Source organism: Gigantopelta aegis, chromosome 5, assembly GCF_016097555.1.
Source record: "Gigantopelta aegis isolate Gae_Host chromosome 5, Gae_host_genome, whole genome shotgun sequence".
NCBI classification, from domain to species: domain Eukaryota; kingdom Metazoa; phylum Mollusca; class Gastropoda; order Neomphalida; family Peltospiridae; genus Gigantopelta; species Gigantopelta aegis.
In genome coordinates, this window is record NC_054703.1 from 16,713,640 (window position 1) to 16,729,481 (window position 15,842).

Here is a 15,842-nt window from a genome sequence, read left to right on the forward strand (position 1 = left end):
AGTGGGATGTGGAATACACTGTAGCTCAGGGGTGCAGTGGTCAGTTGTTCTGTGAGTGGGATGTGGAATACACTGTAGCTCAGGGGTGAAGTGATCAGTTGTTCTGTGAGTGGGATGTGGAATACACTGTAGCTCAGGGGTGCAGTGGTCAGTTGTTCTATGAGTAGGATGTGGAATACACTGTAGCTCAGGGGTGCAGTGACCAGTTGTTCTGTGAGTGGGATGTGGAATAGACTGTAGCTCAGGGGTGCAGTGGTCAGTTGTTCTGTGAGTGGGATGTGGAATAGACTGTAGCTCAGGGGTGCAGTGATCAGTTGTTCTATGAGTAGGATGTGGAATACACTGTAGCTCAGGGGTGCAGTGACCAGTTGTTCTGTGAGTGGGATGTGGAATACACTGTAGCTCAGGGGTGCAGTAATCAGTTGTTCTGTGAGTGGGATGTGGAATACACTAGCTCAGGGGTGCAGTGGTCAGTTGTTCTGTGAGTGGGATGTGGAATACACTGTAGCTCAGGGGTGAAGTGATCAGTTGTTCTGTGAGTGGGATGTGGAATACACTGTAGCTCAGGGGTGCAGTGGTCAGTTGTTCTATGAGTAGGATGTGGAATACACAAGCTCAGGGGTGCAGTGACCAGTTGTTCTGTGAGTGGGATGTGGAATAGACTGTAGCTCAGGGGTGCAGTGGTCAGTTGTTCTGTGAGTGGGATGTGGAATAGACTAGCTCAGGGGTGCAGTGATCAGTTGTTCTATGAGTAGGATGTGGAATACACTGTAGCTCAGGGGTGCAGTGACCAGTGGTTCTGTGAGTGGGACTGTGAGTGGGATGTGGAATACACTGTAGCTCAGGGATGCAGTGATCAGTTGTTCTATGAGTAGGATGTGGAATACACTGCAGCTCAGGGATGCAGTGTTCACCTGGTATACAGTGGGTCACATGATCAACCACTCTTGATAGACTAAGTTATAGTGTGTTTTGTGTGGCAACACCACTAGAGCACATTGATGTATTGGATGTCAAACATTTGGTAATTCTGACACAATCATCAGAGAAAGCCCACTGCATTTTTTCCATTGGTAGCAAGTGGTCCTTTATTTGCACTTTCCCACAAATAGGAAAGCACATACATTTGTACCTGACCTTTAACCAGTGGTGGCCCAATAGCCGATGTATTTTTCGTGCTGGGGTGTCACTAAAAATTCATTCATTCAGTCATTCATTCATTCATTCATTCATTCATTCATTCATTCATTCATTCATTCAACAAGTTGTGGTGCACTGGTTGGAACAAGAAAATTCCCAATTCTGTTGAAATGGATCCACTGAGGTGGATCGATCCTTCGATGCAAGCACCTCAGGCGAGCATTCAACCAACTAAGCTAAATCCCACCCCCTTAAGTTATAGTGTATTTTGTGTAATGACATCACTAGAGCACATTGATTTATTAATCATCGTCTGTTGGATGTTAAACATTTAGTAATTTTAACATGGTCTTAGAGAAGAAACTCGTTCCATTAGTAGCAAGGGATCTTTTATATATATATACATGTATATATATATATATATACCATCTCACAGACGAGATAGCACATACATTTATATATATATATATATGATCTCACAGACGAGATAGCACATACATGTGTGTGTGTGTGTGTGTATATATATACAGAGTCCATTACGTCATCAGCTTTCCATTGACAGTGTAATTAAATCTACATCTGATGAGTGAGAGCAATTCAACTCTCTCACGAAACAAGCCTGTCATGTAGAGATAAACATACATTTTTTAACGATATATATATATATATATATATATATATATATATTGGGAGTCAGGGAAATACATGTACATGTGATATGTGGGGTCTTGCAGGATTTAGGCTCTCAGGGGCATCGGAGCAGTAACACTTTCCTGTCTGTGGGAAAGTGCATATATACATGTAAAAGATCCCTTCCTGCATTAGAAAAAATGTAGCAGGTTTCCTCTGTTGACTATGAGTCAGAATTAACAAATGTTTGACATTCAATAGCCGATGATTAATTAATCAACGTGCACTAGTGGTGTCGTTAAACAAAACGAAACCAAACAAACTTTTTGGGCCATGCAGGAAAGGTTTTTTTTTGCTCTTCCTATGGTGCTCGCATAGTATAGATCTCATCATATACATAGCTTTCATGGCCGTACCCACTTTTAATTGCTTCCGATGCCACTGCAGCGTATGACATTATGACTTGGATTTCATTAACTGGGGGTGGAGGGATTTAGCTCAGTTGGTTGAGTGCTCGTCTGAGGTGCTTGTGTCACAGGATCAAACCACCTCAGTGAATTTGTTCAACTGATTGGTTTTTCTCGTTCCAGCCAGTGCACCACAAGTGATCAAAGGTCGTGGTATGTGCTATCTTGTCTGTGGGAAAGTGCATATAAAAAATCCCTTGCTGCATTAGGAAAATGTTGCGGGTTTCCTCTGATGACTATGTGTCAGAATTACCAAATGTTTGACATCCAGTAGCCGGTGATTAATTAATCAATGGACACTAGTGGTGTCATTAAATAAAACAAACTTCTTCATTAACTTTGATTATACAGTCACACTAATGACCACTGACTATCACAAAATGCCCAAATAATATTTTGTACAATTTTTCCTTTATCTGTAGCCTCTTTCACAGACGATATGAAGTCATATAGGAGTTGGGCTTTCTCATTTTATCATTGAGATTTCATTCTCTTAGCTTGTGACATCATGTATGCTAATATTTGGGATTGGGTATTTCTGTATTACATTGAGAGTAATATGATACGGGAGATATTGATGTCGATGACTGTATTCAGAGATAATGTAATACTAGGAGATCTTCGTGAAATACAGTAATAGTCGTTCAGTTAGTCACGTGGAGTAATCTTTGTGAAATACAGTAATAGTCGTTCAGTTAGTCACATGGAGTAATCTTTGTGAATACGGTAATAGTCGTTCAGTTAGTCACGTGGAGTAATCTTTGTGAATACGGTTCGTCACTGTACATTTGACCTCTAGGTCATTGTACAATATAGCTGAAATAACAGAAATAATAGCTTTTCCCCTTAATTTTTAGGGTTTGCAGGACAAAGATAATAACTAGTTAATGACATCGCATATCTGCTTTATCCTGTACATACTGAATGAGAAATTCTACTGGGCAGAGCCTCGTGGAATTTCCCAGGATAAAGCAGATATCTGACGTCATTAACTAGTTATTCTCTATATGTGTTTAATTGCTTTATTTATAGGTTTATATATAGAAACGTCATACAGCAGTGTATAACACCACCATATATGTTTAATTGCTTTATTTATACGTTTGTATATAGAAACCCTATACAGTATTGTATAACTATAAGAGGACAAATATGCATGTTCAATTACCATATTTAAACATTTTATCCTAAAAATGCATACGGTATTGAATAAAAGGATCAAGTACCTTTAATTGCCATATTTATTATACTGCCATGAATATTTCACAGCCCATCTCTCTGGGATGACATCTCCCAGCTTATCGAAGCATCCAATCGCTCGGGTTGCGGCAACGTGTCGAATAACACAGTTTGGCACAAATTCACCATTATTGATTTTCCCCGACTACGGAATCCTCCTCCCCAGAGCTGCACATACAGATTTTAGTCTGTCTATTCTCAGTGTGCTTATATAATAAACTAAACCATAACTGTGGAGCATTACTATAACTCTGCTCCGTGTTGGATGTGTTACATGTATGTAAAATTCAGTATGGAAGAACTGGGACGACCTTTGACATCATGGTGATATCGGTGTCATTATGTATTCTCAGTGTTTTAATGCAATAAACTAGGAGCATCATAGAGGATTGTGTTAAATGTGTATGTGGCCGGATGTACGTGTTAAAATTCAGTATGGCCGCGGTGTGACGACCTTTGACATCTGACCCATGACCTGCTATTACACTATGGAGGAAAGTGACGACAGCAGTGCACAGTGTTACGATTCAGATTATGCAGAAAGTCAGCAGGTTTGTAGTAAATTTGGTATTTGAAATGAAAAGAAATTTAAGTAATCAATAGTAGATTCATCATTATTGTAGAATGTTAATAACATACAGTGTATTTCATTTTATTAAGCTTTGTTAAATAAAAGAGGAATAGGCTGGCTATGCAGCAGATAAATATGGTGTTGGGGAATAGGGTTAATACAGATGGGAAACATATTTAGAAAGAAATGAATTTTGTAAAATAATATATGTGTACATGTTGATTCATGACTAAAAGTAATATATGTAATGTTGAAAGTATATTTTACTTTGTTAGGTTTTGTTTACTTTGAGGAATAAAGCATATATCAGTTAAACAGCAGATGGGGAGATGGTGGATGGGGGGTAGTGGTAGTGGTGGAGGGATTGGTATAAATGGGAGGTTTATCTTATGTTGGCAGTTGTTAGTGTGATATCATTGACCAATTAAGAGAGTTAGTTTGTGTCACCCCATCACATTGTATGATTGGTAGTTATTATAAGACAAACACACATGGCAGTTGTGACACCCATCACACTGTATGATCATTTGTTACATCCCATCACATTGTATGATCAGTTGTGACACACCATCACATTGTATGATCAGTTGTGACACCATGTGACATCCCATCACATTGTATGATCAGTCGTGACACTGCTTTACATTGTATGATCAGTTGTGACATCCTATCACATTGTATGATCAGTTGTGACATCCCATCACATTGTATGATCAGTTGTGACATCCCATCACATTGTATGATCAGTTGTGACATGTCATCACATTGTATGATCAGTCGTGACATTCCACCACATTGTATGATCAGTTGTGACATGCCATCACATTGTATGATCAGTCATGACACCCCATCACATTGTATGATCAGTTGTGACATGCCATCACATTGTATGATCAGTTGTGACATGCCATCACATTGTATGATCAGTTGTGACATGCCATCACATTGTATGATCAGTTGTGACACCCATCACATTGTATGATCAGTTGTGACATCCCATAACAGGGCGCAAAGCAACGCTTTATATTTACTCTCCAACTGGCTAGTGAATGAAAAAAGCCACTAGCCAACTCAAGATTGTTACTTGCCAGGCAACATATCAGGTACATGTATTAGTAGATATATATATATATATATATATATATAATAATAATAATAATTAAGAACTTTTAAACACCAGCCTGTGTTGTTTTATTTCACTCAAGGGTTATGTTCAAGATGCAGTCACTAGCAGTCAGTTTGGGAACAGGTCAACTCACCCCAAACCCAACTTGCCCCACACTGTTTAGTCAACTCATGACATATCAATTAATAGACCAATATTTTAAACAATAATGTGCATTAAATATTGTTGAATGTGCACACCATGAGTCAGAGACCAAAAGCCTGATCATTCCTTTTGTTGTAGGAAATAAATGACAAACTGACAAATATCGTTAATAGATTATTATTTATCCGATATTAGGATCTCTCCAATATAAAAGCATTTAATAAATGGTTTATAATAGAGGAGGTTCATTGTAATGGTTTTGGAGCTTTCATCTGTTTGGACTTTAATGAAATAGCAATCCACTTTAATAAGATATTAAAATGAAGATTTTTTTTTTTTCATGTGACATGGCTAGCAAGTTTAGTCAAATGATATCGAAGAATGCTGTGTAACAGTAAGAAAATTAATATTGCTGGTCTATTCAATAGCAACATTGTATAGGTCAATAAAAAAAACTTGAGTGTACATGTAGCTTTAAGTTACCAAACACACGTGTATAAATTCCACACAGGTTACAATGTGAATGTGTTTGTGTATATGACAATCAAACACACATGTATAAATTCCACACAGGTTACAATGTGAATGTGTATATGACAATCAAACACACATGTATAAATTCCACATAGGTTACAATGTGAATGTGTTTGTGTATATGACAATCAAACACACATGTATAAATTCCACACAGGTTACAATGTGAATGTGTTTGTGTATATGACAATCAAACACACATGTATAAATTCCACACAGGTTACAATGTGAATGTGTATATGACAATCAAACACACATGTATAAATTCCACAGAGGTTACAATGTGAATGTGTTTGTGTATATGACAATCAAACACACATGTATAAATTCCACACAGGTTACAATGTGAATGTGTTTGTGTATATGACAATCAAACACACATGTATAAATTCCACACAGGTTACAATGTGAATGTGTTTGTGTATATGACAATCAAACACACATGTATAAATTCCACATAGGTTACAATGTGAATGTGTTTGTGTATATGACAATCAAACACACATGTATAAATTCCACACAGGTTACAATGTGAATGTGTTTGTGTATATGACAATCAAACACACATGTATAAATTCCACACAGGTTACAATGTGAATGTGAATGTGTATATGACAATCAAACACACATGTATAAATTCCACACAGGTTACAATGTGAATGTGAATGTGTATATGACAATCAAACACACATGTATAAATTCCACACAGGTTACAATGTGAATGTGTTTGTGACAATCAAACACACATGTATAAATTCCACATAGGTTACAATGTGAATGTGTTTGTGACAATCAAACACACATGTATAAATTGCACACAGGTTACAATGTGAATGTGTTTGTGTATATGACAATCAAACACACATGTATAAATTCCACATAGGTTACAATGTGAATGTGTTTGTGTATATGACAATCAAACACACATGTATAAATTCCACACAGGTTACAATGTGAATGTGTTTGTGTATATGACAATCAAACACACATGTATAAATTCCACACAGGTTACAATGTGAATGTGAATGTGTATATGACAATCAAACACACATGTATAAATTCCACACAGGTTACAATGTGAATGTGAATGTGTATATGACAATCAAACACACATGTATAAATTCCACACAGGTTACAATGTGAATGTGTTTGTGACAATCAAACACACATGTATAAATTGCACACAGGTTACAATGTGAATGTGTATATGACAATCAAACACACATGTATAAATTCCACACAGGTTACAATGTGAATGTGTTTGTGTATATGACAATCAAACACACATGTATAAATTCCACACAGGTTACAATGTGTTTGTGTTTGTGACAATCAAACACACATGTATAAATTCCACACAGGTTACAATGTGTTTGTGTTTGTGACAATCAAACACACATGTATAAATTCCACACAGGTTACAATGTGTTTGTGTTTGTGACAATCAAACGTTCAGTGATAATTCTGTGAGATTATGATGACACTTTTAATGTTGTCACAATTTGTTGTTACCCAACCTTGAATAATGCAGATTTGTTGTCACTATTTTCTGATTGTCGTTAAAGAAGAATGCATGGTTTAGGTATATTATTTAAATATTGCAGAACATTTTATGTTCGATCCCAAATATTGTGTGTGTGTAGCACCCATAAAGGTTTCAGACAGAAGTAGAGACAGACTGACAGATAGACAGACACTGATAGGCAGACATACAGACAAGCAGGCAGACAGAGAGATAGACAGACAAGAGACACATACAAAAGACAGACAGACAGACAAGAGGCATGTACAAGAGACAGACAGACAGACAGACAGACAAGAGACACGTACAAGAAACAGACAGACAAGAGACACGTACAAGAGACAGACAGACGACACGTACAAGAGACAGACAGACAAGAGACATGTACAAGAGACAGACGACACATACAAGAGACAGACAGACAAGAGACATGTACAAGAGACAGACAGACGACACGTACAAGAGACACAAACAAGAGACACGTACAAGAGATAGACACGTACAAGAGACAGACAAACAAGAGACACGTACAAGAGATAAGACACGTACAAGAGATAGACACGTACAAGAGACAGACAGACAGACAAGAGACATGTACAAGAGAAAGACAAGAGACACGTACAAGAGACAGACATGTACAAGAGACAGACAGACAGACATGTACAAGAGACAGACAGACAGACAGACATGTACAAGAGACAGACAGACAAGAGGCACGTACAAGAGACAGACAAGAGACATGTACAAGAGACAGACAAGAGACATGTACAAGAGACAGACAGACAAGAGACACATCAAGAGATAGACATGTACAAGAGACAGACAGACACGTACAAGAGACGATAGACACGTACAAGAGACACAGACTCGTTCAAGAGATAGAAGTGGTTCAGTAGATCACTGTTGATTGGTTTATTATGAATTTCCTAGAAGGCTGAAGTCTATGAACTTCTATTGATCCAGCATATAGATGTACGCTTAGTCTATGCAGACCAATTTGAATGCTATTGACTTAGCCTTGGAGTTATTTATATCCGATTGTCTGTCTCAATTACAACTTGCAGGCTAGTAGTCTGGGGATATTGAATTTTGTCTTAAAGTATGCAGACTTATGGTGAATTTATCACATAAACAGCTTTTGTTTTAAACTAATGGGTTTGAATATTGATTTAAATAGTGTTTTCATTTCTCTGTGACTGACTGGTTTGAAATTACAACAGTGGTGTCTAGAACGTTGTTTCTTCATAATGTGTTTACATGGGCCTAGTTTGTAGAAAACACAATGTATGTAAGGTTTATTTTATTCCACTTTTTTCTTACAAATGCACTTATGTAATTGTTACCTAAACCTATAGCTGTTCCAAATGCTGTATACTGTACCATGTACTAAATTTTATATACTGTACCTTGTACTAAATTTTATATACTGTACCATGTACTAAATTCTAAGGTTATGCTGTATATATTTTCTTTCATCTATATACTAAGAATAGTAAGATGGGAAATGATTATATACATGTGTTATATAAAACCAAGGGAGCAAAACTTTAGTGGCCTCTATTATATACATCAGCCTTCCTGGACAGGTATTTCTTAATAATTACAAACTTTTTTTTTCTTCAGTTTACATGTATTTATTCTGACTGGTCGATGTCACTAAATTAGTGAATGCTATCCTTTGATAAACATCAGAAAATGACATCATTATGTCAAATGGAACATATTTATGTAAAACAGGTTATAGAAATGATGTTAGAAACTGATTTAATATTAATATGTGTATATTTCAGTTCAAATTGTTATTCAGTTTGTGAGTGTTTGCCATCAATAAATTCATTAAAAAATTACAAATTAAAAAAATATATAATTTGTATTAATTATGTATATTGTTTTCAGTTAAACAGACATCCTTGACATAAATAAAAGGGGAGATGACTTTCTAAACCCCTTTACTGACTTCATGTATTTTCTTTCAGTTACACCAGACAGCCTTGACCTCATTAAAAGGGGAGATAACTACATAGCTCTGTTATATCTCATGACCCTGGATTGTGTTCATCGTTTACTTACCTTTTACATTCTGACTGACCCCTTTACTGACTCCATGTATTTCCTTTCAGTTACACCAGGCTGCCTTGACCTCATTGAAAGGGGAGATAATTGAACTCAACAACCGCTTGGCACATGTGATAGCTGAGAGGGATCTCTTAGAAAAGCAGCTAAACAAATGTCAGGTTGGTACATATTTTAATTCTTAAAGGAGCCTTATCAATGTTGCATTTTGTAATTACGCATATGTGTAATAACTGCATACATGTACATGAACACGTTGATATTTTCAAAGAAGTAATTTTCAACCTTCAAAAAACAAATTAACACTTACCATGATGATTAAAGGAATGCTTAAGCAAGGCTTTTGGACTGGTATGCATATTCAAAGATATTTAATACACATTATTGCTTAAAATCAACAAGGATATTGGTATATTTAATTAATAAAACAGCAAACATGTGACGGCTATTACATATAATGAGCGCAGCCATTTTGCTCCATCCCACTGAATGCACCATCTGGTCTGTTCTAATAGCTACATTATATACATGTATACATACCAGTAGGCAGGTTGTTAGGTAGCACTTAACACATCATATCAGGAATTAGTAGTAGAACTGAAGAAACAAACTTAGTGGTTTGGTGATTTTTGTGGAATGGTGAAAAAGTCATGCGCCGCCATGTTCTGTAATAACATCCATCCCAGTAAGTGAACAATCAATATTTATTATTTTCTAATGCAAAATAAACTGGCTACAAAACAAATGAACGATGTACCATGTTTTGTCCATGCACTGAGCTCCTCTGTGTTAGAGAAACCTACAAACTGAATTGATAAACTGACTGTTTACTTAATTGGTGTATTCTCTATTCAGCAATTACATGTACTTATTATTTTGTAATAAAGTTAATACCTAAGACTGGCTACTTCATTTTTTTTATACACCCGTCTTTGATGAGTCATATTATGGTATGATATTGTCTGTCTGTCAGTCCATCTGTGCATACATCCATATGATAACATTTCATTTGCGAAACATATCTTTTTTATCAATTCATATAGGATCATCAAACATTGCATGCTATACATCTTGGGATGGCGATCTGTCATGTACCATAACTAGGTCACCATGACCTACTTTTCACACATTCCTGCACATTAAAGGAAATTCTTGTTTGGGCCATATCTTCCTTATCAATTGATATAGGATCATCAAACCTTTTTATGTTTTGTACTATTGTGGTTTTATTACTGTTGTTTAAGCAGCAGTAATTCAACTTGACTTTAACAACATGACACATTGGGCTATTTTTCGTTCCAACCAGTGCACCAGAACTGGTGTATCAAAGGCCATGGTATGTGCTATCCTGTCAGTGGGATGATGCATATAAAAGATGCCGTGCTAATGGAAAAATGTGCTGGTTTCCTTCCTCTCTATGACTATATGTCAGAATTACCAAATGTTTGACATCCAATAAAAGATGATTAATAAATCAATGTGCTCTAGTGGTGTTTTTAAATAAAACAAACCTAACTTTTATGTTTAAAAAAAAGATTCAAGCTGCTTCTATGTGACAGCAATGGGTTCTCTCCAAATAGCTGTAGTTTGTAGATGTGACAACAGAGGACAATATTTCAAAATCTTGGGTAACCGGAAGTCAGTTCACATGAATTTTACTTGTTTGGTTACGTGAATATAGTTCTTGTAACCGATGAGTTAGGCCTACCTAATCCTAAAGCACTTGAACTACGGTTCTGTGCTACATTGGTGGTTCAAAAACATAAACTGATTTTCACTTTCATTACTGATATACATGTATGGTACTTTTAATTTTTGAATGTAATTGTTCACCACATAACCGATTGGTGGTTCTAGTGATTTTAAAGTTGCATAACCGACACACAAAGAGACAAATGGTTCTCGTGAAATATTGTGCCCTGTGACAGCAATGGGTTCTCTCCAAATACATGTAGCTGTAGTTTATAGGTGTGCTCATGTGTCATTAAAATAACATCCGGTTCCTCTCGTTGAATAAATGTTTAACTTTAACAATGTCTTAATTTGGTTTGTTGTGTAGACGGAGAAGATTCACAGCCAGAAGGATTTTGACGAGCGCGTTGACCAAACAGCGGCTCGGTACGAGGAGCGGGTCACGGAGCTACACAGCGTTATCGCGGAGCTCATGAAGAAAACAGACAGACACCAGATCAACGTTATCAGGTTAGTTATACAGCATTATCGCAGAGCTCATGAAGAAAACAGACATACCCCAGATCAACATTATCAGGTTAGTTACACAGCGTTATCGTGAAGCTCATGAAGAAAACAAGACAGACACCAGATCAACGTTATCAGGTTAGTTACACTGTGTGATCGTGGAGCTCATGAAGAAAACAGACAGGCACCAAATCAATGTTATCAGGTTAGTTACACAGCATTATCGTGGAGCTCATGAAGAAAAGAGACAAACAACAGATCAGCGTTATCAGGTTAGTTACACAGTGTGATCGAGGAACTCATGAAGAAAACAGACAGGCACCAAATCAATGTTATCAGGTTAGTTACACAGCGTTATCGTGGAGCTCATGAAGAAAAGAGACAAACAACAGATCAGCGTTATCAGGTTAGTTACACAGTGTGATCGAGGAACTCATGAAGAAAACAGACAAATCAATGGGTTAGTTACACAGCAATCGTGGAGCTCAATAGACAAACAACAGATCAGCATTATCAGGTTAGTTACACAGTGTGATCGTCATGATCGTTATCAGGTTAGTTACACAGCGTTATCGTGGAGCTCATGAAGAAAACAGACAAACAACAGATCAGCGTTATCAGGTTAGTTACACAGTGTGATCGAGGAACTCATGAAGAAAACAGACAGACACCAAATCAACGTTATCAGGTTGATGTATAATTAAGTATACCCAATATGGAAGAAAACAGACAGACACTAAATCAATGCTATGAGGTTTGTTTATAAAAGCGTGCAATAAATGTTTAACAAATTAAAACAGCACAAGCAGACTTAGGTGGTTGGTTGCAAAGTATAACAAGAGAAAAAAGTAAAAGTAATTAAACCAATGATTGAGTATTCAATTAGGGTTACTGAATTTAATAAGCCAACTATGTTATGTAAGTTGATGAGTTTCTTGGTATCTCATTTACTGTAAATAGCCAGAGTGGTTGGTGGAACCAGCAGTAGAGAGTCATTAGGAGTAATATGGTAATAACTACTACAATGTATACTACTCAAAAGAATTTAAGGGTCAGACAATATTTTCGACATTATTTTCTGAATGTCAATTATATTAGCTAGACCATAATGCAACGCATGGTATTGTTCCATTTTGACGAAAGTGGGTCTAAGCAACCCATAAATGAATTAAAATCCACTGTCATTGACACTGTCGACTAGTTCTAATGGCGAAAACATGCTTACATTTGCACGTAAATTAGGCCGAAAGCGAAAGGTCTGCTAAGTGCCCATAACTTGCTTTTTCACAAAGCGCTTCATTTGCACGCTTTGCATGTGTATTCCATGTTCCCAATGCTGAATTTCCATATAATTGGAGCTTGCGTTCGTGTACGTGCACACTCCAAATTCGACAATGGTACGACGTCAACTGACTATCGAAGATCGAGGAAGGGCTATTGCTTGGCTTCAGGATGGCAATACGCAAAGAAATGTTGCTCTGAGACTTGGTGTCAGTCAGAGTGTCGTTGGCCGACTGTGGCAACGGTACCAAGCAACGAATTCTGTTCAAAATCGTCCACGTTCGGGAAGACCCCGAAGCACTACAAATAGAGAGGACCGCTACATCACCAATATGGCTCTACGTCAACGCACAACCACTGCACGCCGATTACGTGACAATCTGCGGACTGCGACTGGAACTCGAGTGTCTGATCAAACCATACGCAGTCGTCTGAGAGCCAATAATCTACGCTGCTGTCGCCAGGCTGTTCGACCACCACTCCTACCACGTCACAGAACGGCCAGACGTCACTGGTGCACACTTCATCTGCAGTGGTAACGTGTTCAGTGGGGTCGAGTGATGTTCACTGATGAGTCCAGGTTTAGTCTCCAGTTCAACGACGGTCGGGTTCGTGTCTACAGACGTCCTGGGGAGCGCTTCGCTGACGTTAACGTTAGACAACGTCACCGGTTCGGTGGTGGCAGCGTCATGGTATGGGGCGGCATCTCTATCCACCACAGGACCCCCCTCTATGTGGTGGATGGCAATCTGAATGGAATCCGCTATCTGAATGAGATTATCCGGCCGTTGGTTCTCCCAGGCCTTCAGCAGATTGGCGGCGGGGCAGTTCTGCAGGATGACAATGCCAGACCCCACCGCACCAGGGTGGTAACGGACTTTCTCAGACAACAAGGTATCGCCAGGATGGATTGGCCAGCATATTCGCCTGACTTGGCCCCAATAGAGCATGCCTGAGACGAATTAGGCAGGAGAGTTCGGGATAACCATGCCCCTCCGGCCAACCTTCATGATCTGGGTCAACTTCTTATGGCAGAGTGGCAGGCCATTCCCCAAGAGTTCTTCAGACGTCTGATCAACAGCATGAGGCAACGATGTGTCGAGTGTATTCGCGCCAGGGGTGGATTCACACACTATTAAACAAATGTTCTAATGTGTAAAATCCATGTTTGACAACCTTCAACTTTGACAGGATGTCATGTGACTTTCTTGTATACAGTGACGTTTATTTGTGTTTTTTTGTAAATATGGAACAATAAATTAAATTTTTGGTGTAGTTTACATCATCAATCTAATACACTCTGAAACTTATTTGGTTATAAATTTTTGACCCTTAAATTCTTTTGAGTAGTATATGTGTTATTATATTTTATACAACAGCTACTATACTCAGCTTGCTGTCAGGCAGAAATGAACTCCAGGGATGTATACCTTTCCAACGATACCTAAATACCTTGGCCAGCTCTTTTGTACCAGTTGGCTAAAATCTGACCTATATGTGTTGTAACTGATGATGATGGTTGCTGTTTGTGTTTTGTAGAGAGGAGGATGAGTTTGAGGATTCTGATAAGAGCAATGACGGCGGCAGTGTCAACGAGAACAACGCAAACGGCTCACAGTCGGCCAGTCTCGGTAATCACAGCCTACACTAATACACTTCTTACACGCACGGCTCACAGTCGGCCAGTCTCGGTAATCACAGCCTACACTAATACACTTCTTACACGCACGGCTCACAGTCGGCCAGTCTCGGTAATCACAGCCTACACTAATACACTTCTTACACGCACGGCTCACAGTCGGCCAGTCTCGGTAATCACAGCCTACACTAATACACTTCTTACACGCGCGGCTCACAGTCGGCCAGTCTCGGTAATCACAGCCTACACTAATACACTTCTTACACGCACGGCTCACAGTCGGCCAGTCTCGGTAATCACAGCCTACACTAATACACTGCTTACACGCACGGCTCACAGTCGGCCAGTCTCGGTAATCACAGCCTACACTAATACACTTCTTACACGCACGGCTCACAGTCGGCCAGTCTCGGTAATCACAGCCTACACTAATACACTGCTTACACGCACGGCTCACAGTCGGCCAGTCTCGGTAATCACAGCCTACACTAATACACTGCTTACACGCACGGCTCACAGTCGGCCAGTCTCGGTAATCACAGCCTACACTAATACACTGCTTACACGCACGGCTCACAGTCGGCCAGTCTCGGTAATCACAGCCTACACTAATACACTTCTTACACGCACGGCTCACAGTCGGCCAGTCTCGGTAATCACAGCCTACACTAATACACTTCTTACACGCACGGCTCACAGTCGGCCAGTCTCGGTAATCACAGCCTACACTAATACACTTCTTACACGCACGGCTCACAGTCGGCCAGTCTCGGTAATCACAGCCTACACTAATACACTTCTTACACGCACGGCTCACAGTCGGCCAGTCTCGGTAATCACAGCCTACACTAATACACTTCTTACACGCACGGCTCACAGTCGGCCAGTCTCGGTAATCACAGCCTACACTAATACACTTCTTACACGCACGGCTCACAGTCGGCCAGTCTCGGTAATCACAGCCTACACTAATACACTTCTTACACGCACGGCTCACAGTCGGCCAGTCTCGGTAATCACAGCCTACACTAATACACTTCTTAGACGCACGGCTCACAGTCGGCCAGTCTCGGTAATCACAGCCTACACTAATACACTTCTTACACGCACGGCTCACAGTCGGCCAGTCTCGGTAATCACAGCCTACACTAATACACTTCTTACACGCACGGCTCACAGTCGGCCAGTCTCGGTAATCACAGCCTACACTAATACACTTCTTAGACGCACGGCTCACAGTCGGCCAGTCTCGGTAATCACAGCCTACACTAATACAC

The 15,842-nt window shown here is 39.0% G+C and overlaps 1 protein-coding gene across 2 annotated transcripts in view; it reads left to right on the plus strand.

Moving 5' to 3' along the window:
* Positions 1-15,842, plus strand: part of LOC121373315 (colorectal mutant cancer protein-like) — a 93,642-nt gene that overhangs the window by 51,344 nt on the left and 26,456 nt on the right. Inside the window, exons 1-4 of one of the 2 annotated variants that reach the window (XM_041499880.1) lie at positions 3,825-4,027; positions 9,494-9,607; positions 11,506-11,648; positions 14,466-14,557. In XM_041499880.1, coding sequence (XP_041355814.1) covers positions 3,947-4,027; positions 9,494-9,607; positions 11,506-11,648; positions 14,466-14,557 — 430 coding nt within the window. In that variant the 5' untranslated portion in view covers positions 3,825-3,946. Of the gene's footprint in view, positions 1-3,824; positions 4,028-9,493; positions 9,608-11,505; positions 11,649-14,465; positions 14,558-15,842 lie in introns of those variants that run through there. The other variant, XM_041499879.1, reaches the window with a different exon arrangement.